The sequence below is a fragment of the Rutidosis leptorrhynchoides genome, chromosome 6 (genome assembly GCF_046630445.1).
Source record: "Rutidosis leptorrhynchoides isolate AG116_Rl617_1_P2 chromosome 6, CSIRO_AGI_Rlap_v1, whole genome shotgun sequence".
Lineage (NCBI taxonomy): Eukaryota > Viridiplantae > Streptophyta > Magnoliopsida > Asterales > Asteraceae > Rutidosis > Rutidosis leptorrhynchoides.
The window spans coordinates 162,286,921-162,311,671 of record NC_092338.1 but is presented as its reverse complement, the minus strand read 5'-3'; the positions used below and the strand labels follow the sequence as shown (position 1 = coordinate 162,311,671).

Genomic DNA, 24,751 nt, shown 5'->3' with positions numbered 1-24,751 from the left:
CGTAGAGCTTAATATCAAGGAACCCTAATTTGGAACAGATACAGATACGTGGTATAATTTTTAATTGTGGATTAAATTTTTTATATTAAATTAATTAGTTTTTATGACATCATCAAGATACCTTCTAATTTTTTCTATTTATTTTTGAATTTTTTTTATGCTTAAAAAATGGTTATTTATTACATCATCATTTTAGGATTTTAATAGAAACTATAGACTATAGATAGATTACTAATTATTGATTTCGCAAAATTGTGAGTGTATATAGTACTTATACACTTAAACTAAAAGTTTAATACAAGAAATATTTTTTTTTCTTGATTTCCCTTACTATTTTGTTTCGAATATAGTTAGTTGCGTTTTGTTCGTAAAATTATTTGTGTTGAATGGTGATTACAGATAAATTAAACTTGCGGCGAAAAATTTCCTATATATATATATATATGTAATTAATCGATTTTTTTTAAAAAGCTCCGTTTCGAATATAGTTAATTTCGTTTTGTTCGTATAATTATTTCGAGTTAAACGGTGATAACGGATAAATTAAACTCGCGGCGGAAAAAAAAGGATAAATTCCGTTAAAAGTTTGGGTGGAATTTATTTAATGTTTATTATATTAAACTTGAAAGTTCCATTTTGACTCCCAATTAATTGAATGGTAACACTTTTTCGCCCTAAAAATTGACAAATTTTACCCCTGAAGTTTGAGCCATTTGACTCTTCCATTCCTTGGAAAAACGACAATTTTGCCACACTCACATATAGGCCTAAATGACCAAAATTCTTATGTAATTGATCGATTTTTTTTTAAAAGCTCCGTTTCGGATGTAGTTAATTTCGTTTTGTTCATAAAATTATTTCGAGTTAAACGGTGATAACGAATAAATTAAACTCGCAGCGAAAAAAAGGATAAATTCCGTTAAAAATTTGGGTGAAATTTATTTAATGTTTATTATATTAAACTTGAAAGTTCCATTTTGCCTCCCAACAAGATTGAGGGTTCGCGCGTTGCTGCTCTAAAGTTTATGCGATTTTAACGCAAGCTATCGATTTAGACGGCACATTTTACTTTATGTTTTTTTTTGGCACACAAACTACAACCAAAAACAATTATAGTCTCCAAAAACGACCCATCATTTGTTGATAGCCATATTACAAAGTTTAAGTACATACGATCATAGTTAAAGTACCATAATTTACATTACCACGTACCTAACCAAAAAGTGTTAACATGTAGCAAGTAAAATAAGAATAATTGAGAGGGGAGAACGAATGGCTCAGGAATCGGCCAGTTCTGAATAGACTCGTGCAAACTCAACAGCTACACATTTTGTTACTGCAAACACACACGTAATAAATTAAAATTACAATAATAATGATAATAATAACAGTGTTGACCTATTACCAAACCCGGTTGACCCTACCCCCATTGCCATCTCTAACTGCTAGTAAAAAAAAGCTTACGCTAATTGAGTGCGGTCTTGAAGGCTCGATATGAATGCCATCCACCTAAACGGTTGTCCTCAATTAAAAACCAACCCTTGCACTTACTGCATACTAAATAAGACAATGATAAAGGGTCAAAAAAAAACAAACAATACAAATGATTCGAAAGCAACATTGCACAAAACAGTTAATTTGTCCTTAATATTGAGTGGCTTTATAAGACTTAAGCATACAAGTATTATTGTATAGATCAAAAACATACCTTGACGACGGAGTATTTGATAACGTCATCACTAAATCTCCATCAACAATACCCAAAACACTCAATGTCTCAGTATTTCTCATCTCTTTTCCATTTAAAGAAGCTGTTGTAGTAAACTTACCTCTCTAAGAACAGAAAAATGAAAGTTTCTAGCAAGTTCCAATCCTTTACAAACTTCATAAAAGTCAGAAAGACTACAATATGGTTTTGTAAATTGAAATTTATAACTTGAAAATGTTACATGTTGGTCGGCTAGTTTATATATATCGAAAGCTTTGATGGCTTCATGTCTTGGCATCTCAAAAAACTAACATCAATCGTTGACCGATGGTTATGTATAAAAATAAAAACGAAATATCGTGTTTTTAAAGTATAAGATGAACAATCACCCTGCTTCTCAAATGCAGTATCGTCCTGGAGAAGTAACAAAGCATGATCACTAAACGTCATCAGTAATGCAACAACCATAAATACTTGAGAAAAAAAAACATAAAAGTAAACTAAGAATAAGTATTAACCTCACTCCGCTCTCTTCCATCAGTATTAACCTCACTCCGCTGCGGGTTTGGAATGGACATAACACAAATATCTGAAAATACAGCTTCTTTTTATACATTAGTCATGATTTAGTCATTAAGTCGTCAACACTCAACCCATAGACATAAAACCTCAAATACACAAAATTACATACAACGAATAATGATCTGTGAATCACATGAAGCAAAACAAATTCCACTTCTGTCAAAAAAAAAATAAACCTCACATGGTGAGTTATGTAATACTTTGTATATACAATGAAATTTTACCTTAAATGAGAAATTGTGAACGGGAGATCTTTTTTGTTTGGGCTCTCCTCTAGTAATACCTGCAACCGAACTCACTAATACCTACATCGTGATAAAATTGAGTCACGCCTATATAGAAACATCAGGCCAAATTCAGTTTCTATACGAACAACATAATACTTTGATACTTAGAAGTTGTAAAAAAGGAAAGTTGATAACTTTATACACACATCAGCAAGCTGCACAAAACAAATTCATGAATGTATCAATTTGTCAAAACTATTCAAAAAAATAAAAAAATTACTCAACAAAGTAAATAACTGTTAATTATAAGCAAACAAAATACATTACTCTACACAAAATTCAACCAAAGGCATAAAGTCATTGTTACTAATAATTATGTTGACATATTACAAAAACGAAAACTGATCTAGAATATATATTAGTGAACACAAATAATGATACATTGTGGTACAATGTAAAACAAAATGTAGAAGTGGTAATTCTGGCCCAATATATGAATGGCTTAACTAAAATTATAATTATAACACAAATGGGTCGCATCATATAATTTAGGTGAGAAAAGAACACATGAGATGGAACATGTTGACAATTGCCCCCAATGTCTACTTAAGTGCCCGTGACCTAACGTGTTCTACTCAAAAGCTTAAATTGATATTGTGATAATTGTGTTTGTAATCATCAATAGTGTGGCTCTAAGTACTTGTGAGATAGGATAGTGTGATAATTGTGTGTAATCGTACTCAAATTGAGAGATTTTCTGAAAGCAAAGAATGTCTCCGTCTTCCATCTTACTAAAAATTGAAAGAAAAAAAAAAAAGAGAGAACAGAAAAGAGAGATTTTGTTTAGATGTAAACACCACATGATCTCATCAAGCAACCAGCTTTTAATGATAGCGAGGTTGAAATTAGTACATGGCTAAGGCTAAATGAACGTTTCCTGGAAAGTTCTTCACACATAACGCATGGCTCAAATTTTATTTCCTGATCATTATTGATGGATAACACTAGATTATAAGTTTTGCTTATGATATGTATGCAGACAGATTATTTATACTGCAGGCAAGGAACACAACAGTATGAGACAACATACATACCTCGTAAAATATAATATCTTCATCTGGACCAGTGGCGATTCTAGAATCAAAACCCAATGGGGTCCCAAAATTTTATTTGATAACTTTCTTGCACAAAATATTGAATTTGTCGGGTCAAATCGGGTCGGATCAAATCGCGCTCAAAACACAAACATAAATTGGATAATACTCACAAAATATAAGGTTGTTCGTATTTTTTACTATTTTCATTATAACAACCATCGTAAAATTGAGTAATCCATTTCATGGTGTCTCACACTTAACCTACTTCTTGGCCGGAGGTTCATTCGGAAGCAGTCTCCCTATCCATAGAACATTGAGAGGGAAGAGTTTTTCTATTCTTGTAGTGTTTCACTCTGAGTAGAGAAATACCTTCTCTTTATTCTAGGATATAGGAAGGATTGTACATCTTACCTCCTTCATACCCCACTCATGTGAGATTGCTATTGACTACAGTAATTTACAAGAAACATAATCAAGAAAGTTATTTGTTACAATGTTATTGTAATTGTTTAATAGTTGGTATGGTTGATCAATGTTACTCTCCTCGTCCCTAATTTATAGTTCAATATTTTATTTTGAGATGTTCCAAATTGATTGTCCACTTTCATAAATAGAAAATAATAAAAAGATTAAGTTCTATTATGCCTTTAATGTATGTAGATAGAATTAGAAAAGGAAAAAGTAAGGGTAAAACTGAATAAATCAAAAGTATAACTTTTATAACATTTTCTTAAACTATAAGTGTATTGTGTGGGGACAACTAAATATAAATAGAACGGATGGAGTATTTTATAATGTTTACATTAAAGTGTCAAAAAACAATCTATATCATTCCATAACATAATATATGGTTAATCTACTCAAATGATCCACTTATATGCATTTGATCAAACTATAAGTAGGCTAATTTCAAATATTTTATTAGTCCAAACTATCAAATTATAATCCTAAAAATTTATGGGATCCCATTATATTATTATATTTAGTGGTCCCCTATACTAAAAAAAAATAAAATTTTGCAATAAATTTCGAAAAACTAGTGTCACAGGACCCGTAAACCTCTTACTAAACTCGCCACTGATCTGGACTGAAGTAGACGAATCTGAAAAATATTAAAATCAAAACAAGCTATAGCCAAGTTATAACAACAGTAACAGTAGCAAAATCAATATTAATATTCAATTAAAAGGGTTTCTAAACACGTAATCAACATCAAACCCTATTCTCAAAACGGGTGGCCGTCTTCATCTTTATACCTGAAATTTTAACAAAAGATGCATTATAAAAATTGGTTACTTAACTGGTTAACCCTAACCCAGAATAAATCGAAAGAGAAATTGCTTAAGGAGTCTGTGTGGAGCAAATGGGACGATGACAACAGTAGGTAATTGGAGACATCGCTGGTGTTTCTTTGTCAATACGGTGGGTTTTTTTTTTTTTTTTTTTTGGGTAAGATGATGAAATTGGGTAAGATAATGAGAAGAAAAAGGTAGGAAGAAGATATCAGGGTATCCACCGAAGTAGGTTGTAGATGCTGCCAAAGAAATTGAGTTGAAGGTTTTTGAAGAATGAAAGTAGGTTGAAGATTGTGAAAGAAGTTAAGATGAAGTTGAAAGAAAAATAAGAATGGAAGGTATGGAGAGGAAGAAGGGGAGGTATGGGAGGAAGAATGGATGCTAGCATCAAAAAGAGACGTCTGCCTTTTTTATTTTATTTATTTTTTTATTTTATTTAATTTTTTGTTTGCCCAATGGTGATTTCGTTTTTTTTTTTAAAAGCCATTTTGAAAGTAGTGTGTGAAAATGGTGAATAGTAGGGGTTTGTGAGAGGAAGGGTGCCACGTAGGGATGTTAATGGATCGGATATGGATCGGGTGAGGCCGTATCCATATCCATATCCATTTATTTTTTTTACTTTTCATCCATCCATATCCGTCGGGTGAAACGGGTTAATGGATAATTATCCATATCCGTTTAAATTTATTTTATTTTTAACAATTATAAGCGGTGGTTCACTATATACGATCAAAAGTAATATTTTTAATAGTTTATGCGACCGAAAGTCACATTTTACTAATTTATATAACAAATATTCAATCGATAACCGAGTAAACGTGTAAAGATATCGACATGTAAGTTGCTTACTTTTAGTTACATGGAATCACATTTGAACCACCAAAGTACGATAAATACTTTTGATTATTTAAACAAAACAAAACATAAGAAAAATGTTATATTTTTAGAAAAAATATAAAGAAAGATGAATATAAATATAATTAATGAAATATCACTATATAAATGATACTAATTTGAGTGATAAATTTATATATTTAGTTATTTCGGGTGAAAGCGGGTTCATCCATGGATGAAATTTTTTCATCCACATCCATATCCATATCCATTTAGATCGTCCATATCCACGAATAATCGGGTGAATCGGATTGATATCCACTGGATCGGGTATCCATTGTCATCCCTAGTGCCACGTGGACCTAAGGGTGTGTATGGTTCAGGTAGAACCGAAAAAAATCGACAACCGAGGAGGAACCAACCCAAAACCGAAATACCCGAAGTTATTTTGTCCGGTCCTTGGTCCACAGTTTTCCATCTTTTCGGGTAACGGTCCGATCCGGGCCAAACTCGAAAAAACCATGGTTTTGGACCGAACCGAATGATGTATATATATGTGATATATTCTTTGATTATTTGAAGGATAATATATGTGTTCGGCATCGCACAAACCATATTACATTTATTATCTACATTTATAAATCAAAAAAAAAAAATAAGATAACTATGAAAAGTATTTTAAAGCCCAAAATTAAGTAAACCGATAAACTCTTTTAACAATTTCAATCTTTAGCCAACAATGATCCTTACGTATATTTAGCATGTATATAACTCATAGCCAAAGGAATTATAATTGATACATGATACAAACTCCTAGTTTAATGATAAGCCGGTGGTATAATAATGTTTATATATACACTTAATTCGTATACAATGGGAAAGGTAGAGAATTATTTACTCAATTTTCATCATTCAAATTGTGTGCTTATCATCATCTTCACTTTTAAGTTTTACTTTAATACGATTAACTCCACGATTAGTATGTATCTCTTCTTTATTGTATTCTTCATGTTGCGTCTTTATTTGTTCAATACGATCAACATGTAGCATTTGTTTATTGTTAATTATTGCGAGTACAAGTTAATTTCATACTAATTTCAACATTTTCTATATATTAATGTTGCTATATCTTAAACTTATCGATAAATGCATAAATAAGTTGGTCTTTGAAGACAATATGGCATCGTATTCCTGCCAAATTTGCTTACCGTTTGTAAGTTAGGTTAGTGTTTGCTTATCGTAAACAAGATAACATCGTGCATTTCTATCATTTGAAGTTATGGTTACTACTTTTATTTCGAATTTTGATTAATTTGATTAAGTGTTATTATTTAAGTGTATTATATATATTGATAGTTATGTGATGTACATTTCTAAATTTTGGAATGAAAGATATATATTAGTTTTCAAAAAAAAAATTTATAAATGGGTCGGGTATTTACCCAGACCGCTTGAACTGAAGCAAGAATCGGACCGAACCGAACCGTGTAGAAATGGTCCGGTCCTCGGTTCTTATTTTCGTAAAAATTTGGGTTTCGGTCCGGTCCGGGTATTGCCTGGTTCGGTCCGGATATGGACCATGCACAGCCCTACGTGGTCCAATGGGAGTAAAGGAAAGGCACTTGTATTTAGTACGTGGATAATTAATTGAATGGTAACACTTTTGACCCTAAAAGTTGACAAATTTTACCCCTCAAGTTTGAGCTATTTGACTTTTCCCTTCGTTGGGAAAGACGACAATTTTGCCACACTAACAAATAGGGCTGAAGTACCAAAGTTTTTGTAGGTATTAGTAGATATGGTTAATGCACCGCTCTAGTCCTTCAGGGTAATTTTATAGAAAAAAGTTGATAAGAACATGCATAGTTTTTTATTGACGACATGTCATCAGCAAGCTTTTTAGTCAAATGTGGACGTCGGCAAAAAGTCCACCAAAATGTTTAATTTTTTGTCAATTCGTGGAGTTTGTTCCGACGGCGTGATGTTGTTGAAAATAGCGGCGTTGGCAGTTGGGGAAAGTTGATTTCTTGTAGTGAATCGAATAATGATCGTAAAAAACGATTGTTTTCGATATAATCACGATGAAAAAGAGAAGATTTCAGTGGTCGAGCACCTTCGAGAAGATTACAGTTGTCGAGCACCTTCAGTTTTCAAGCACCTTTGAGTTTTCACTAAGCTTCTTTTTCAGCACCTTCGAGTTGTCAAGCTTCTTCGCTCCTTCGAGCTTAAAACGTAACCGTAAAACGAAAACCATAAACATATAAATAAAATACTTGAGATTTGGAGTTGCAAATAAGTTTAGGTTTCCACGGCTTTCTTAATATCTATACAAAACAATGGCTGACATCAACTTACTAAGTGACTAGAGATGGGGTATTTGTAGCCATTACGCCCCTTTACAATTAACCCTAACGTCGACTAGCGGACAGTTAGTTATACAAGACACACACCACTAACGGGCTTCGTTCGGCCTAACAATATGTTTTCAGGACGCCATCCATGTTTTTTGCTGTTTCAGAGCTAATACAAGCTTATCGACAACTTGATTCATAGAAGGACGCTTTTCGGGGTTAATGTCCAAGCAGTCTTTTATAATATATTCACATGTCCGTGAACATCTTGGAGAAATATTCGCCTTAACATATTCAGGGGTAAATTTGGGAAGTTCTCCTTTTAAGATCGACTGTAGTGCCATAATCACTAGTCTCTTCCAGGCTGGTTTCTCGCATAAAACTTCCAAAAACACGACACCAAAAGCATACACATCGGCCTTCCTGCTTAGTTTGTAGTTCGGCTCATAACATTCTGGAGCTATATATCCTTCTGTACCTGTCAAGTTTGTAATTAGTAACATTTTTGGCTAATATAGTACAATATTCATAATTACTCTATTGGTTTAGACTCATTGATGTTGATCGTACCATGAGTGTATTTCGTGACTAGTTCTGAACCTGATGGGCCTGCAGGACGAGTTCTTGACAATCCAAAGTCTGCAATCTTTGGAACGAAATCCGCATCCAACAAAATGTTGTCAGTCTTGAGGTCACTATGAATGATATTATATTTACTGCCGGAATGAAGGTAATCGAGACCTTGTGCCACTCCTATGCATATCTCTAGCCGTTGCTCAATTGTCAATCGAGGTGTGCAGTCTCTGTTTTCGTAAAGATAATCACCAAGTGAACCTTTCTCCATAAATTCGTATACAAGAATCTTTTCAGATCCTTCACTGCAAGTTCCCACTAGAGAAATTATGCTAGCATGATTGCAGGCAGACAATAAATCGATCTCCTTTTGGAACTCTACAACTCCTTGATTGGACCCCATCTTCAGCTGTTTTACGGCAACAAGTCCATTGTACCCGTGTTCAGAGATATGGCCACGAAAGACCTTCCCAAATCCTCCTTCTCCTAAACAATTTTCATTTGCAAAATCATCTGTTGCCCTTTTTATCTCTTCAAGTGAGAAACTCAGGTAAGATGATGTCAGATCTTGGATATTTGTACCCGAGTACTGCATGATAATTTGGTACCGCAGTTAGTAATATTAACAAAAAAAATATTGACGTGGCAACATTATTATTTTTTTTCTTCGTAAATTTGTAAAAAACATTGAAGAAGAAACTGAGACTGCATTTGGCTCCCATAAGTCCAGGTAATTTGATGAAATTGGAATCTCAATTCCATTCCATAAGGATGTTTGGTTTAAAATTTATTGAAATGAAATTCACCAAATTCCTTGATTCAAATGAATTTAAATTCGATAGTAGTCTAAGTACTCCGTATATATCTAACCTGTTGTGTCAGAGCATCCTGGTTTTGCTTTTGGAGTTTTAAGGCTAATAAAAGTTCATCCAAAACTTGATTCATTGATGGACGATTATCTGGGTCAGAATCCAAACAATCTCTTACAATATTTTCTAATGCCCTTGAACACTGTGGGGACACGATTTTTTCTACTTGTTCCACCGTAGCCCTGGAAAACTCTCCTTTCAGAATGAATGAATTTGCCAACAAAACTAGGCCCTTCCAGGCTGGCTTCTCGCATAACACTTCCAACAATATTACACCAAAACTGTACACATCAGCTGCTGGGCTTACTTCACAGTTGGATTCCAAACATTCTGGAGCAACATATCCGTCTGTACCTGTTTTAATATAACAAATTTAGATTCAGTGAAGTGTAAAAAAATAAAAAATTATTAAAGTTCCTATATATCAATCATTTGACAAAATCATAATTTACGGTACCTATTATACTATCCAAGACTTGTGGTGAAGAGGATGGGTCAGGAGAACAAATTAAGGAGTATAATCCAAATCCCGATATCTTAGCAACCAGATTATGATCCAAGAGAATGTTCTCGGGCTTCAGGGAAAAATGTATGATCCTCTCAGAATGCAGGTGAATGAGACCTTTGGCTACTCCAATGCATATCTCGAGGCGTTGCTCCACTGTCAAGTTACAACCGTGGTCTTTGTCTCTATAAAGATAATTGTGCAGTGAACCATATGGCATGTATTCGTAAACGATTATCTTCTCAGCTAGTTCATTGCAAATACCCACAAGGGATATTATGTTATCGTGAACGCAACCAGACAACACCTGTATCTCTTTTTTAAACGCCTGAATTGCTTGCCTTTGTTCCATGTTTACACGCTTGATAGCGACAACCCCTTCATATCTAATTAAATGGAAGTTGCCAAGGTAGACTACACTATATTCCCCTCGTCCTATCATATTTTTGGATGCAAATTCATCGGTTGCCCTTCTTATATCACGAGATAAAAATTTCTTGCAAAACTTCATTTGGTTGTTCATGTGGGAGGACTGCGCGTAAAGATTATAAATTTATATTTTCTCGTAGTTAACTTGTACGTAATTCAACACATAGGGATTTATAAATAAATCTAACAACAACAACAACAACAGCAACAATACCCAATCCCATATGAATGGGGTATGGGGGAGGTGGGATGTAGACAATCCTTCCTCTATCCTAGAATAGAGAGAAATCATTTCTCCACCCCGAGTTAAACACTCACAAGAGCGGAGAAAGTCCTCCCTCTCTCTATTCGTTTGAAAGAAAAAAAAAAAAAACTAAGATTTTACTAATGGAAAACTATTTTAGAAACTCAGACATACTATACAAAAATATGTGTGTATTGGTAAAAATGTAATTTGTGATTAATGTTTCTTTGGAACATTAAAATACATGCCTCGATACACAATCATTTCATTCTTTCTTTTAAGTAAAACAAAATTGGTTTTAACAGAAGAAAGTTGAGATCGAACCTGTTGACCATTATTTTGGTATTGCTTTTGCTCTGTCAATGCTAATTGAAGATCATCCACAACTTGATTCATATAAGGACGTTTATCAGCATCATATTCCAAGCAATCCATTATGAGCTTTACACATATATTTGAACATTCCAGAGAAATATTTGTCTCAATGTCTTCGGGGGTAAAATTGGGTAGTTCTCCTCTCATGATGAACGGAAGAGCCAAAATAACTAGTTGCTTCCAGCCTGGCCTCTCGCATAACAGTTCCAGCAGTAAGACAGCAAAGCTGTACACATCACATTTCCGGCTTGGTTTGTATCCGCGATCATAGCATTCAGGAGCCACATAACCATCCGTCCCTATTATACCAAAGAAAAAAATTAATTTCTGCCTAATTGCCGGATAACTCAAGTGGTTGACACATAATGGTAATCATTACACAGTACCTTTGACTGTATCTGTGATTTGTTGTGAAGTGGATGGGCCAGCATCACGAGATCTGGAGAATCGAAAGTTGAAGATCTTTGCTCTTAAATTACTATCTAACAGAATGCTTTCAGGCTTCAAGTTACTATGAATAACATTAAAATTGTTGCCAGAATGAAGGTAGTTGAGACCATTCGCCACATCTATGCAGATCTCAAGGCGCTGCTCAACAGTTAAACGAGGAGTGGTGTCTTTGTTCGTGTAAAGGTAATCATAGAGTGAACCATTTGGCATGAATTCGTGTACAAGGATCTTTTGTTCCGGTTCATCACAGTAGCCAACTAGAGAAATGATGTTGGCATGATTGCAAGCAGACAATATCTCTATCTCGTTTTGGAAATTGACATTTTCTTCTTCAGAGTCCTCTGTCAGACATGCCACAGAGACAATGCCTGAATAACTATCTCCGGAGATGCTTCCACGGTAGAACTTCATACCATCAACTTCTCCTAATGAATGTGAAAGATCATAGGTTGCTTGCTTTAACTCTGGGAGTGTGAATTTTAGGCAAGATGAAGACGATCTTTGGGTATTCGCAGGGGAGGTCTGCATGTTAATTTAATTCGTAGGACTAGTTAGAATGAAGAATTAATGGTAATGTATGTGCTTGAGTTCTTCAATCACACTGATTGTAATAAACATATATGAAATGAAATTTGACAACCCATTGTATTCAATTGGATACCAATATTTTTTCCGTCATGAATCACCACAGGAAGCTGGTATGCCTTCTGCCTATATGGCGACGGCTTCCTGCCTGGTATTCTGGTAATATGAGGGGCTTAGCCCATCAAAACAACAAATTGAAATGCAACAATTTATGCGTATCTAATAATTTAAAGATTTAGTTCTAAAAACAATATGATCGAATAATCATGAGTTTAGATCAGACCTGTTGACTATTAGCTCGAATCTTGGTATCTTGATTTTTCTTTTGCAATTCCAATGCTGATAAAAGCTCATTGATGACTTGATTCATATAAGGACGCCTATCCAAATCAGAATCTAGGCAATCCGTTATGAGATTTGCACACGACTGTGAGCACTCTAAGGAAATATGTTGTATGACATACTGAGAGGCGAACGTGGGTAGTTCTCCTCTCAGGATGAATGGAATCGACGCAATTACAAGATTATCCCAGCCTGGCCTCTCGCATAACACTTCCAGCAGCACGACACCAAAACTATATACGTCAGATTTTCGGCTTAGTTTATAGTTGTCTTCGAAGCATTCAGGACCTATATATCCGCGTGTACCTGTTATACAAAGACAAAATTTACATCTGTATTGCCTGATTTCAAGATGAATAAAGTAATTCACATAAAATGATCCATACAGTACCGCGGCAATGACTTGAAAATTTTTGTGAAGTGGATGGGCCCGCAACAAAGGTTCTAGACAATCCAAAGCCAGAGATCTTTGCTTCTAAATTGATATCCAATAGAATGTTTTCGGGCTTCAGGTTACTATGAATAATATTAAAATCGGTGCCAGAATGAAGGTAGTTGAGACCATTTGCCACATCTATACAGATCTTAAGGCGTTGCTCCACAGTTAAACGAAGAGTGCTGATTTTATTCGTGTAAAGGTAATCATAGAGTGAACCATTTGGCATAAATTCGTGTACAAGGATTTTTTCTTCCAGTTCATCACAGTATCCAAATAATGAAATGATGTTGGCATGATTGCAATCAGACAACAGCTCTATCTCATTTTGGAAACAGACAGTTTCTAGTTCGGCGTCGGCGTCCTCTGTTAGACGCGTCACAGAGACAATGCCTGTATAACTATCTCCGATGATGCTTCCAAGGTAGAACTTCATACCGTCAACATCTCTTCGTAAATTTGAAAATTCATTAGTTGCTCTTCTTATCTCAGAAAGCGTGAATTTAATGCAAGATGACGACCTTTCGTTATTAGTGGGTGTGGACTGCATGTTAAAAGGTTGAGGTATGATAATATGCTTCGATTACGTTGTGTTTTGCGAACGAGATAACGACATATAACTATTCACGAGGGATCGATGAGGTACTTCACTTAATCTGGTTTGTAATACTCACGCTAATTACGAACGATTTGCAGCTACCAACTCCAGTCGCTTCACTGTTCGTTCAGCCAAACCAACCCGAACTTCGGCAGCAGAAGCAGCGAACTCCGGCGTTAGCGAAAAATAGACCGGCAACAGTCGGGTTATTTTAACAAAAATAGTTAGAATTCGTAGATCTAGGGTTTTGTGTTTACCGTTTTTTGTGGGTTTCAGGTTTTGTAAATTGTAAATCAAAATTTGTGATTTACTAGTAGGGGACACCACATACTTCAACTCAAATTTCCTACACAATTTGGAAGAAATTTCAACTCAAATGCTCTCTGTTATCTTTACTTGATACAAAAGCGCTCTTAAGTCTTAAACATGCAGTCATGGGCAGGGCCGGATCTGGTAGCATCAATGTTTAGAGGGCATCAAAAGTTCAGTTCATGTTATATTGGTATATGGTAACCAAATCCAGTTTTTTTATGTGTATAATGATTGTTTACTATAAAAATGAAGTATATGTTTTGTATTTTGAAATCAAAAAACGAAGTTATAAAGATGCGAAAAAAGCTTGCCTGTAATGGTGGAAGTAAGTTTTAGGGGAAATGTGGACTTGAGTCTTGGAGAAGATGATTATAAAAAACACTGACATTGTACTTTTGTCATTATTATCACTCCGTATTATTTAGTTAAAAGTTTATTTTAAACCCCATACTTTATAGTTTTATCAATTTAATCCCTAATATTACCAATTTAAAATTCTTAATTAACTTGTAGGTAAAAAAATTTTGGCACAACTTGTAAAATGTAATGATATTTTTAGTTATTAAATAAATATTACTGAGTAACATATATATTGTTTAAAAATAAAGTTATTACGTAACGAATTAAATAGCAAAGTATTGAAAGTGTACTTAATATATAGACAGTAATAATATTTTATATGATACAATAAATGAATTTTTAAAACAAATGAAGAAGGTTTTATCGATTATAATATTTTAGGTTGAATTTGTTGTGCTAAATTTTATTATTTACTTAATATTAATACTAAAGTGAAAATAATCATTAAACTTAATTAGGTTCTAAATCTATAAAAATCGTGACTATGTTTATATATAAAGTTTAGTGAGGGCATTATATAGTAGACTCGCACAGGGCATCGTATAACTCAGGACCGGCCCTGGTCATGGGATCACTAACTGGCACATCAGCGTTAGGGATGAGATCAGTTCCAGAACCGCACCGTACCGTACCGGAACCGGTTAGTATCGGTACCGAAATTGGGTAAAATGAAGAACCTGAAACCGTACCGAAATTTCAATACGGTACCGGTTTCGGTACCGGTACGGGACCGGTATTTTTCGGTATTTTACCCACTTAGTACCGCAATTATTTAACAATGGTGTAGATAATACGAGTGACGCGGTATGATGTATGTACATATACATTATTTTTTTCATTATATATAGTGTAGATTATTCGTTAAAGAACAATGTTATATAAATAAGATGAAGATGAACATGCTATAAACAAATATAAGAGAAATGAAAAAAAATGCTAAAACAAAAATTCCATACATGTATTGTCTATAAAAAAAATTGAGAAAATTCATGTAAAATTCGTCTAAATAAAGTTTAACAAAAAAAAAAAAATCAACTAAGCGCCAAAGGTCGTCTTCTCTTTTCCCTTTTTATTTTGTTTCTTGATCGCCTCTTCCATCTCTATATAATAAAAATACACAAATTTTGTTAATTAGTCATTATTTATCACACAAGCATATACAAATATTTTACAGAATAAAATAAATAATACATATCGTCATCTTTCAGTATATCAATTACATCATCTTCAAATATAGGAGTACTTGATTGATTTATCCAATCTTGAATGCAAATTCAAGCTTTCACTATTTGAGCTGGCACTAAGAAGATGCATTCAATAAAAGTGGATAATCAGAATGCATCCAAGATGCATTCAATATTTCAATCACGTACTGATGTAACTAAACCTTTTATATAAACTTTAAATTTCAGTTTTTATATCGGGAATACCGGTACCGACAAATTTTGTGTAAATTAGGAACCGATACCGATACCGGATACCATCAGTTTCGGTATTTCGGTACCGATATGGTTTCGGTTTTTTAGTATTTCGATATCAGTACCGGTACGGTTTACGGTTTTTAGTTTTTTAGTAACAATCTTAATTCATATATGATAAATCAATTACTTTATTAACAATATCAACAAACAAAGCTGAATTGTTCTTAACATGATGATTTTTTTTTTTGGATTTGTCTTTCAATATCTTATTCGCATTTATAAGTTGTTCTTGACAACTGTGATTACCATTATGTTCCCCAGTTTACACAAGTATCCTAATTCAAAAATTAGAAAAAACAAACCATTAAGATAGTGAACGAACAATTATGAAAGCAGTAAATGAAATGTCCCGTTCATATCGATTATAAACGTTTCATATTAATTGGTTTCTTTGCGAGGATTTGACCTCTATATGAGACGTTTTTCAAAGACTGCATTCAATTTTAAAACAAACCATAACCTTTATTTTTCGATAAAGGTTTAAAAGCATTACGTAGATTATCAAGTAATGATAATCTACAATATATTGTTACACATGACCATTACATAATAGTTTGCAATAATAATATGTTACATCAAAATAAGTTCTTGAATGCAGTTTTTAGACAATATCATACAAGCATGGACTCTAAATCTTGTCCTTAATTTAGTATGCAACAGCGGAAGCTCTTAACAATCACCTGAGAATAAACATGCTTAAAACGTCAACAAAAATGTTGGTGAGTTATAGGTTTAGCCTATATATTTATCAAATCATATTAATAGTCAACAAGATTTCATATTTCTTGTTCTCATAAACAACATGCATGCATAACAGCAATCTGCATAAAAATTTATTCATATGGTGAACACCTGGTAACCGACATTAACAAGATGCATATAGAATATCCCCATCATTCTGGGACTCCCTTCGGACATGATAAATTTCGAAGTACTAAAGCATCCGGTACTTTGGATGGGGTTTGTTAGGCCCAATAGATCTATCTTTAGGATTCGCGTCAATTAGGGGTCAGTTCCCTAATTCTTAGGCTACCAAGCAAAAAGGGGCATATTCGTATTCGATCATTCAACCATAGAAAGTAGTTTCACGTACTTGTGTCTATTTTGTAAAACATTTATAAAACTGCATGTATTCTCATCCCAAAAATATTAGATTTAAAAGTGGGACTATAACTCACTTTCACAGATTTTTCCTTCGTTGGAAAATAGCACTTGGCCACTAGTCGATTCACGAACCTATAACAAATATATACATATATCAAAGTATGATCGAAATATATTCATACCATATTTTATTATGTTTTAATGATTTAAGTTTGTTAAGTTGACAGTCCAACGTTGTAGTCCACAATTAATTGTCCACAGTTAATAGTACAGAAATAAATCAATATATATTATCTCGAATCAATCCACGACCCAGTATATACAAGTCTCAGACTCGATTACAACTCAAAGTATATATATTATTTTGGAATCAACCTCAACCCTGTATAGCTAACTCGATCATTACTGCATATAGAGTGTCTATGGTTGTTCCAAAATATATATATAGATGACGTCGATATGATATGTCAAAACATTGTATACGTGTCTATGGTCTATCAAGATTACATAATATATGTTAGAGTACATGTACAATACAATATAAGTTAGTTAAGTTATGGTTAGTATAGATTTTTGTAAGATCATAGTCAAATTAACCATTTTTAACCAATTTTGTTTTACCCATAACTTCTTCGTTTTAAATCCGTTTTGAGTGAATCAAATTGCTATGGTTTCATATTGAACTGTACTTTATGAATCTAAACAGAAAAAAGTATAGGTTTATAGTCGGAAATACAGGTTACAAGTCATTTTTGTAGAGGTAGTCATTTCAGTCGAAAGAACGACGTCTAGATGACCATTTTGAAAAACATACTTCCACTTTGAGTTTAACCATGATTTTTGGATATAGTTTCATGTTCATAAGAAAAATCATTTTCCCAGAAGTATAGCTTTTAAATCAAAGTTTATCATAGTTTTTAATTATCCAAACCAAAACAGCCCCCAGTTTTACTACAACGGCGTATGTCCGGTTTTACGGTGTTCTTCGTGTTTTCAGGTTTTAAATCATTAAGTTATTCTGATAATTATTGGATACTTGTTGATTGCTAGGACCTTGTTGGTTGTTGTATGGAATATTTCTGTTATAATTCTGGTTTTGATTGTAAATTGGTCTTGGCGGTTGATAATTATTCTGATAATTATTTCCAGGCCTTTGGTTTATGTATGAAATATTCTCTCTTTGTTCCATTGTTAATTCAATACTGAGACAATATTTTGTCAAATGTGGTCCTCCACACTGCTCACAACTAATTCTTATTGAGTGAATATCTTTAGTCATCTTTTCCATTCGTCTCTCGACAGCATCTATCTTTGCGGAAATGGAATCTAAGTCATGGCTAGAATCGGCTCTAGCTGCTTTAGATGATCTAACGATATCTTTTTCTTGGTGCCACTCATGTGAGTGGGAAGCAGTGTTATCAATAATTTTGTAAGCATCAGTTTCGGTTTTCTTCATAATAGAACCACCAGCTGCTATATCTATGTCTTTCTTTGTAGTGATGTCGCATCCTTGGTAGAATATTTGTACTATTTGACAGGTGTCTAAACCATGTTGCGGACATCCTCTTAATAACTTTCCATATCTTGTCCACGCCTCATATAGAGTTTCATTCGGCTTCTGTGTGAACGTAACAATTTCTGCTCGAAGTCTTACGGCTTTAGATGCAGGAAAGAATTGTTTAAGAAATTTTTCAACTAAAACGTCCCATGTATCAATCGCCCCTTCAGGTAACGATTCCAACCAATCTTTGGCTTCTCCCTTTAAAGTCCAGGGAAATAACATGAGATATATCTGTTCATCCTCCACTTCTCGGATTTTAAATAGTGTGCAGATCCTATTAAAGGTACGTAGATGTTCATTTGGATCTTCCTTCGGCGCACCACTAAATTGGCATTGATTAGTCACCATGTGTAGAATTTGTCCTTTGATTTCATAATCTGGCGCATTAATGTCTGGATGAGTAATTGCGTGACCTTGGCCAGTGCGTTTAGCTCTCATTCGGTCTTCCATACTTAAAGGTTCCAGATTCTCCATAATTGAATTTGTTGAATCGGAATCACTAGAGGATTCTGATTTAATGGTTCGTTCCTCAACAATCTCTGTTTGAATGATTGGTGGTTCCGGAGGAAAGTTTAATGGTTCAGGATCTACGAATCGTTCCTGAATATTCTCCGGATTCTCAATTGTGAGGTCGGGTTCAAAAAATGGATTATCGGAAATTTGAACTGGAGTACTTGGTCGACTGGATGACGATTCTAAAGAAAAATCAACGGCAGTAATATTTGCTAAATGTCTTGATCTAGTTACAGGTGGTGAACGTACAAAAGGTGGTGAACGTCTTACTCGGTGCATTCACTGAATATCCTATTAGTTTTTAAAAGGAAAGAAAAATTATAATAAGTTATCCAATCAATAGACTTTTCTGATTTTGCCCACGTTTCGAATAGCCAAAAGATGCAGCAGAGGGGCAGGATTCGTTTGGTCTCAATATAATTGAGGACTGTTTGGCTCCAATAACCCGGTCCACGTACAAATCCAACTATTACTACGAACCAGAAAATTTTGATGTCTATCAATTTAACCACTTAAAATAAATTTTCGTAATTTTAAGAAATTTAGATAAGAAGTAGAATAAAAATCTATGTCCTAAAACTAGAATAGCGAGAAATAAGAAAGAAAAAGAGCTCGTCGAAAAAGGTCTTAAAAGAAAAATGGTTGAAAAATAAAAGGTGACGAAAAAATAAAAGAAACTTATAAAACTTAAAAACACTTGACTAACCTAACCTTATTACTACAACTAACTTAAAATTATAATCGCAAATTGAGATTACTAATTGGAATGATAATTGATACATAGGTAAAGGTCGTCTAAAAATATTAAAGCTTACAGGAAAAACTAAATCCCAAATGGAAATAACTTAAAAAGAAACTAAAACTTAAAAAGGCGTCGCAAAATTCTAAAGCACCTAAATCTTAGTCTAAAGAAAAAGCACTTAAGGAATTCTACGGCAAAGCCTAAAAATCTAGAAGTAAAAATAAATATGGCAAAAACTAAGTTTAAAACTAAATATGAGCTAAAAATACAAATATTACGCTAAAACAATTAAAAAGGAACAAAATATAAAAATATACAAAAAGTTGTAAAAATTATAATTTTTATAAAAATATTATTTTTATATTATTTATTTATTAAAACTATTAATTTTATATTTTAATTAAACTAATTTAACTAATTATATAAATTAAATAAAGAGTAAAACTTTAAAATAAAACTAATTATAATAATAATAAGTAATTAGGGTTTATAATAATAATAATTAATAATTACTCCGTAATTAATTGCAGTTAGGGTTTCTGCCGGTGGCGTCAGAGAAACTCCGCGAGTTGCGGTATTTAAAGCAGCAAACCCCGCGAGTCGCGGGGTTCTAGTTTTCAACTCTGGTACAGTTTTAATTCGACATTTTTTTTTATTTTTTTTATTTTATATTTTCTGTTTTTATATTTTAAAATCTAAATATTTATATAATAAAAACTTATATTTTAAAAACTAAAATAAAAATAGAACTACTTTATAATTTTATAAATAAAAATCTTAAAACTAGATTTATATATATTTTTTTATCTTTTTTTTCGGTTTTTATTTTTTATTTTTATGTTTTAAATAAAAACCAAATACTTAAATAAAACTTATATTTTTATAAAATAAAAATAAAGAAACTTTATAAAACTTAAATATTTAACAAAATCTTAAAAATATATAAATTTTTGTTTTTATTTTTATATTTTCGAATATTTAAAACGTATTTTTATAAAAGTGAATTTTAATAAAAGTAAACTAAATTTTTTTTATTTTTTTTATATTAGCGTTGCGCTTCCGGCTTTTAAGCGATCCCCGGCAGTGGCGCCAAAAATAACTTGGTGTTTCGCGAGGTGGTATATAAAATAGCTTATATTTTTGCAGGAAATACTATTAAATACGATACAATTTTACACAAGATATTTATTTATTTAGAGAATGGATATACTTAAACCTTGCTACAACACTTATAGGCAGTGTACCTAATCGTACAGTAGTGTAGTTTTTAGTAAGTCCGGTTCGTTCCACAGGGAATCTTTTTAAACAAAGCTTAACGCTATATTAGTTTACTTTTATAAAAATACAAATATATATATATAAGTAATATTATTATTATAAAGAGGGGTTTTTACCGTTTAATGACCGGTTTGTTGATTTTAAAACTTTAGTCGCAGTTAAAACCAAATGTAAAATAATAAATATAAATACAAGACTTAAATTAAAGCGTAAAGTAAATAACAATAATGAAATTGCGAATAATAAAAGTGCGATAAAATAAACTTGCGATAATTAAAAAGTACGATAATTAAAAGTGCAATTAAATACAATAATAATAAAAATGCGATAATTAGAAGTGCAATTAAATATAAAATAAAGGAAATTAAATATGAAATAAAAGAATTATGCTTATTTAAACTTCCGTAATCATGATGTTTGACGTGTTGATTTTAGTTTTATGCCCATGGGTTAATTGTCCTTTGTCCTGGATTATTTAATATGTCCATACGGATTTTGTCCATAATAGTCCATCAGTCATAAATATAAAGAGCGAAAGCCTTCGTTAAATTATTCTTATTCCCGAAGTCAAATATTCCAACTAATTGGGGATTCGAATTGTAACAAGGTTTTAATACTTTGTTTAATGAATACACCAGGTTATCGACTGCGTGTAAACCAAGGTTTTACTACTTTGTTAACAATTACACCAATTACCCTTGAATGTAATTCATCCCTGTTTCAACAAGTCTATTAACTATTAATCCAGTTCCGTATCCGGTAAAATGAATAATTATTGGTATTTATAGATATCCCGCCCACCGTATCCAGTCAAGCGTATGTGGTTATATATAAATACGTCGAATTATAAGTTTGTATATTAAATTAACAAGGTATTGTTTAGTTAATATAAAACCCATTAATAGCCCATAGTCTAATTTCCACAAGTGTCGTTCTTTTGTCCAAACCTCAATTATGGTACAAAGCCCAATTACCCAATTTTAGTAATTAGTCCAACATCATGATTACTTCGGATTAAATAAGCATAATAATAACTTAGCTACGAGACATTAAATTAAAAAGGTTGAACATAACTTACAATGATTAAAAATAGCGTAGCGTTACACGGACAGAATTTCGACTTACACCCTTACAACATTCGCTAACATACCCTTATTATTAGGATTTAAAATTAAAATTAAAATTAAAATATAAATTATATATATATTTTTACGTATATATTGAAAGAGAGATAGATTAAGAGTGTTTTTTGCGATCAGAATTCGTTTGCTTTTATAGAGATTTTCAAACTTTGGGGCTCCGCGACTCGCGGCATTTTTTGCCTTCAAACTCCGCGAGTCGCGGAGTTTGCTTTTACAGCTCACACGAGTTTGGCTCTTTGTTTACCGACGGTTTTAAATATTTATATAATATATAAATAATTATAAGAATTATTTAAATATTATATTATATTTATGTGCATAGTTGACTTGTAATTTTTAGTCCGTTGCGCCGAGCGTTGAGAGTTGACTCTGGTCCCGGTTCCGGATTTTCGAACGTCCTTGCGTACAATTTAATATCTTGTACTTTGCGTTTTGAATCTTGTACTCTTGTAATTTCGAGACGTTTCTTATCAATAATTGGAACCTCTTTGATTGTCTTTTGTACTTTTGAGCTTTTTGGTCGTTTGCGTCTTCAATTCGTCGAATCTGTCTTTTGTCTTCACCTTTTATTATTTAAACGAATATCACTTGTAAATAGAACAATTGCAACTAAAAGCTTGTCTTTCTTGAGGAATAATGCTATGAAATATATGTTCGTTTTTAGCATTATCAAATATTCCCACACTTGAGCGTTGCTTGTCCTCAAGCAATATCGTCTTGAAATACTAGAATCACTTCTTTATTCTTCACACTTTGTATATCAGTGATTTCTATACGGCGGTATAAACAATGGTAATAACGATATGGTTTACAGTCCCACATGACTATAAAAATTTAGATCCATTAAGGAAATTGGATCTTTATGAAAACATTTGATCTTTTGAAAATTAAATCTAGTTTTTACCCTAGATAAGTTTTCCGGAATAACCCTTTACCGGTGTTTGCAAAATATTTTTGTGGGTTTGGTGGGTTTCAGATTTGAAAATTTTAGCTCAAAACTTATGGTTTTGTGTCACCCACTTGCTAACCTTGTATTTGGAAAGCAACACGTCCAGTTTACTTGTCCCGTATATTACCTTTCGGTAAACTACCGTCCGGTTGTAAAGGAAAGCGTTGAACAAGCAACTGGTAAGGCAATGTCCCCTGACATGCTTTTAATTATGGTCTATAACGTGTCGGACGCAATTACTATCCTTGGTAGGAGCAATAGTAAAGCTCACCCTTATGATTTTTCGGTCTGGCACAAGGTCCTGTCTTTGACCACTATGCAACCACCGTTCTTACGGTTGACACCCGATTTAGTTCAGGTGACCTAATGAATTCCAGGTGAATTCCTAGGATTTTACGTTCAATGGTAATGAACGCATTGAAAATAAGGTTTTCAGAAAACAAATCGGTTTGTAATTTTGATCAAAATATTTTCTCGTTCAAGCTCGAGTTTAGATATCATTGAATTCCATGAGTTTGTAATTCTCAATCTTTAAGGTCAATCTCTAGGATTGAGTAATATCAGTCTTAAAAGCTGATTTTTGATCTTTAAGGAGATTATCCTTTCTGGGGATCTGATTCATTAGTCTTATCAAGCTAATTTGCATGGTGCCCCCCATTGTACGAGATAAATCCTTCTCATGGTTAGGATAAATCTGACCACTTGGCGACCCTGTTTAATGCTGAGGTCCGTGGATTTCCTGCTGATTTTAGTAATGACTTTTCTAGATTTTTCGTCAACCTACAGCTGGTCTGGACGACAACTTCTTGACCTAAATCAAGAAGCGCGTGTCTTTTTCGGAAGACTTTACTTCCTTTTAATGATGGAATTGATTCATCGTGTAGATCCATCTTTCTTACAGTAAATCAGGTAAAACTTTTTAGTTTAGTCCAAAGCAAAAGTATTTTCAGTTATTTGTACAAAAATATGTGATATATGTTTTGAATAACTTGGAGAATTTTCCCACACTTGGCTTTTATTTTTCTTTTTATTGTCCTCTATTCCATTTTAAATGAATTTTAACATTTTGGTTTGTTTCTCAATTTATGTCCTTTCCGAGGTAACAATAATTTCGGTGTTAAAACCTAGTTTTATCGTTCATAAATATGTATAAACATGATTTTGAGTTCATTTAATTGAAAATTTTGAAAAAATTTACTAGAATTGGGTAGTCAGTATATAAGACTAGGGCTGTTCTTTATTATCAGAGAGCACTAGATTCTAATACAACTACTACTTTACTAGTATTTTTAATGGTAACCCAGTGTTTAAGATAAAAATTTTAAAATCCGAAAGAATTTAACCCCTTCTCACACTTAAGATCTTGCAATGCCCTCATTTGCAAGAAATCAGTAACAATTTAAATTATTGAGGGTGATTTGTGTGAAAATGATTAAATTTTTACCAAAGTTTCCAAATATATTGGCGTTTGTTTGCTGAATGATAAATGGTGCACATCATTTGTTCATTCCGTCTTGTTGTTATTTCACATATATTTTGCATCTTGTCGTCAAAATTAGTTGCTTTTGCTGAACTTAATGCCAGTCTTTGAAAATGTGTTGTTTTACCCTGTTGTGTACATAAGATAAACTGTAAACATATATACATATTTTTGAAGTTTGGTATATTACCCCACATTCAAAAATTATTATAATCTAAGAATAAAAGTTAGAAAATTATAAAAACTATTACAATATTAACATAAGTATTAAACGTATCAACATTACAAACTACAAAATAAATAAAACTAAGTAGACTAGGGATGATACT

General features: G+C 32.8%; 1 protein-coding gene across 2 annotated transcripts; it reads right to left on the bottom strand.

Moving 5' to 3' along the window:
- Positions 1-8,029: 8,029 nt before the first annotated feature.
- On the bottom strand, positions 8,030-14,158 carry LOC139851702 (uncharacterized). 2 transcript variants are annotated; one of them, XM_071840836.1, is made up of 8 exons: positions 12,858-14,158; positions 12,408-12,772; positions 11,476-12,061; positions 11,039-11,388; positions 9,994-10,573; positions 9,538-9,890; positions 8,665-9,256; positions 8,030-8,572 (listed from the first exon to the last, which is right to left on the bottom strand). In XM_071840836.1, the coding sequence occupies exons 1-8, from the start codon at positions 13,450-13,452 to the stop codon at positions 8,229-8,231; spliced, it is 3,765 nt and encodes a 1,254-aa protein (XP_071696937.1). In that variant the 5' UTR covers positions 13,453-14,158; the 3' UTR covers positions 8,030-8,228. The 2 variants fall into 2 exon arrangements, with proteins under 2 accessions (XP_071696937.1, XP_071696938.1); XM_071840837.1 differs by having other exon boundaries at positions 8,030-8,566.
- Between the last annotated feature and the right edge of the window lie 10,593 nt (positions 14,159-24,751).